At 41.1% G+C, this 2,189-nt stretch overlaps 1 protein-coding gene across 4 annotated transcripts in view; it reads left to right on the plus strand.

Moving 5' to 3' along the window:
* ilf3a (interleukin enhancer binding factor 3a) overlaps nucleotides 1-2,189 on the plus strand; it is a 25,548-nt gene that overhangs the window by 5,876 nt on the left and 17,483 nt on the right. For all 4 annotated transcript variants that reach the window (XM_016510488.1, XM_016510486.1, XM_016510490.1 and 1 more), the window contains exon 4: nucleotides 1,242-1,438. In XM_016510488.1, the coding sequence (XP_016365974.1) occupies nucleotides 1,242-1,438 (197 nt within the window). The remainder of the gene's footprint in view (nucleotides 1-1,241; nucleotides 1,439-2,189) is intronic.

Below are 2,189 nucleotides of genomic sequence, written 5' to 3' on the forward strand. Positions count from 1 at the left end.
CAGTTCTGAATCATGACCGGGATCTTTTATAGCTCGACCGCTCCATCTTTCAGTATCAAACAATGTGCAAATCCAGCGTCGAACTAGGCCTGGTTTATAAAACGTTCGTCAACAAACACACTTGTGAAACTCCATTGCTGCCCCGGAAAAACAAACTGTATCCACTGTTTACATAACGCTGGGTTCTTTAGGAAGCTGAACAAAGTTATCTTTCCCTTACAACCAAAAACACACTTCTTTGGAGACATTCTTCCCGAGCAAGTACCGTGCAGCGCTGTTGCCGGATGAAGCAGTAGCCCCTCACTGCAGAACAAAGATCCAGGGGGTGGGGTTGGATCCACATCTAGGGGGTGGAGATGGTAGGTTTAGGGGTGGAGATGGGTGGGTTTAGGGATCAGGGGGTGGAGATGGGTAGGGTTAGGTATATGTAAGGTGGGAGGAGTTGGATCTGGATCCAACCTCGCCCCCTAGATACCATATGACCTGCTCTTTAAGTAATTGTAGAAGTCCAAAGTTCTGTAGAACTACGCGGCTGTCCTTTTTGTATTGTTTCAATATTAAGCCATTTTAACTGGATAATGAGTTTCTTTTCAGACCACTTGCCTTTATGGATGTGAAACTTGCCATGTCGTAAAATGATTTAATATAAAAAATATGACTTGTGTCCATGTCATTTTCCCATAGTAAATAAAAACAAATTCACGTTGTTTGTCTTTTTATTGCCGAACTATACGGGGAATTTAATTTACACCGTGTACTCACAAATTATCCAAGGAATGACAAAAAACGAAATAACAAGTGAAAAGGTTTCAAGTATCTAATTTGCGTGGACACATAATCGTTTCATACAAATCTGAAAGCAAGCAGTTGCGGCAAGCAAGCCTCCCATCTAAAGCAGATGCAGAAAAACGTTCGCAAAAGAACCCGACTATAAGTAGGCTACATTAACATTATTAGTCTTAACTCTTAACTAACGCCTATCATATTTCAAGTTTTTCTCACATTTTCCCGAGAAGTCTCTGGTGTAAAGGTATAACGGAAGTACAGATACACTGCTTTGCGGGAAAGCGGAAGTTAGCTGACGTCACTGTGAAAAGGGTCTATATGTTTGTTGTACCCATCATTGTTTGCCTAAAATAACAGTAGACCGTGATGAGAACACATGAACAGAGGAAGTGCAAACTGCAAAGGCAATGTTTTGAATCAGGTGTCATAAATTCAACTCTTCTTTTACTCTACAGCTTCCGCCAATGAGGCCACCGCCTCAGCGAACGTTTGTGAATGAGGATCGCTATGTAAAGGCCAAGCACACAACTGTGTACCCATCAGCAGAGCAGCTGGATGCTGTGCAGGGCATGGTGTCTAATGTGGAGCGTGCCCTGAAGTCTGTCTCTGAATGGTTAAATGAGAAAGAGGGTAGTGCCGCTGATGCTGTAAGGTATGGGCGTTGGTTAGAGAAGTCAACTGCACTAATGTATGTAGATTTTTTTTTTTTTGTGATCAACAATTTATTAAACTTAACACAAAATTGTACACATTTCTTTGTTACATAGCAACAATATACATATCTGTGTGTACTCAAAAATACAAAACAAACAACACGTATTTAGATTTTTAAAACTGAGCATTTTGTTTTATGTTTAAAGGGGTCATATGATGCGATTTCAAGTTTTCCTTTCTCTTTGGAGTGTTACAAGCTGATTGTGCATAGATAAGATCCCTGAAGTTGCAAAGACTAAAGTCTCAAAACCAAAGAGATATTCTTTATCAAAGTTAAGACTCTGCCACGCCCCCCTAAAACGGCTCATTCTAACACGCCCCCACATATCTACCCCACTATGTGGAAATATTTGCATAATCCCGCCGCAAATGTGCACGCAAAGAAAGAAGGCGCGGTTTCAGTAACCGCAGTTAGTGTTGAAACAGCCATGTCAGGGAGACGCTGTGTGTTTCAGTGCGAAAGCAAAAGCACTTTATTTGGATCACTTACAACAGAACAGCAATGCATTTTATGGACGACCGTTTCATGAACCTAGGAGAGGAAGTAATTCTGACTTTGCTATGACAATCTGGCACTCCTGAATCAGCTACTGTTTTATTATTAGTTTAAGTATTTGCTATTGACTGTTCAAATGCAGAGTTTTGCGCATCATGTGTGTGTGTGAGTGTGTGTGTGAGAGAGAGAGAGA

The sequence above is a fragment of the Sinocyclocheilus rhinocerous genome, unplaced genomic scaffold (assembly GCF_001515625.1).
Source record: "Sinocyclocheilus rhinocerous isolate Xijiao unplaced genomic scaffold, SAMN03320098_v1.1 scaffold1285, whole genome shotgun sequence".
Taxonomy (NCBI): domain Eukaryota; kingdom Metazoa; phylum Chordata; class Actinopteri; order Cypriniformes; family Cyprinidae; genus Sinocyclocheilus; species Sinocyclocheilus rhinocerous.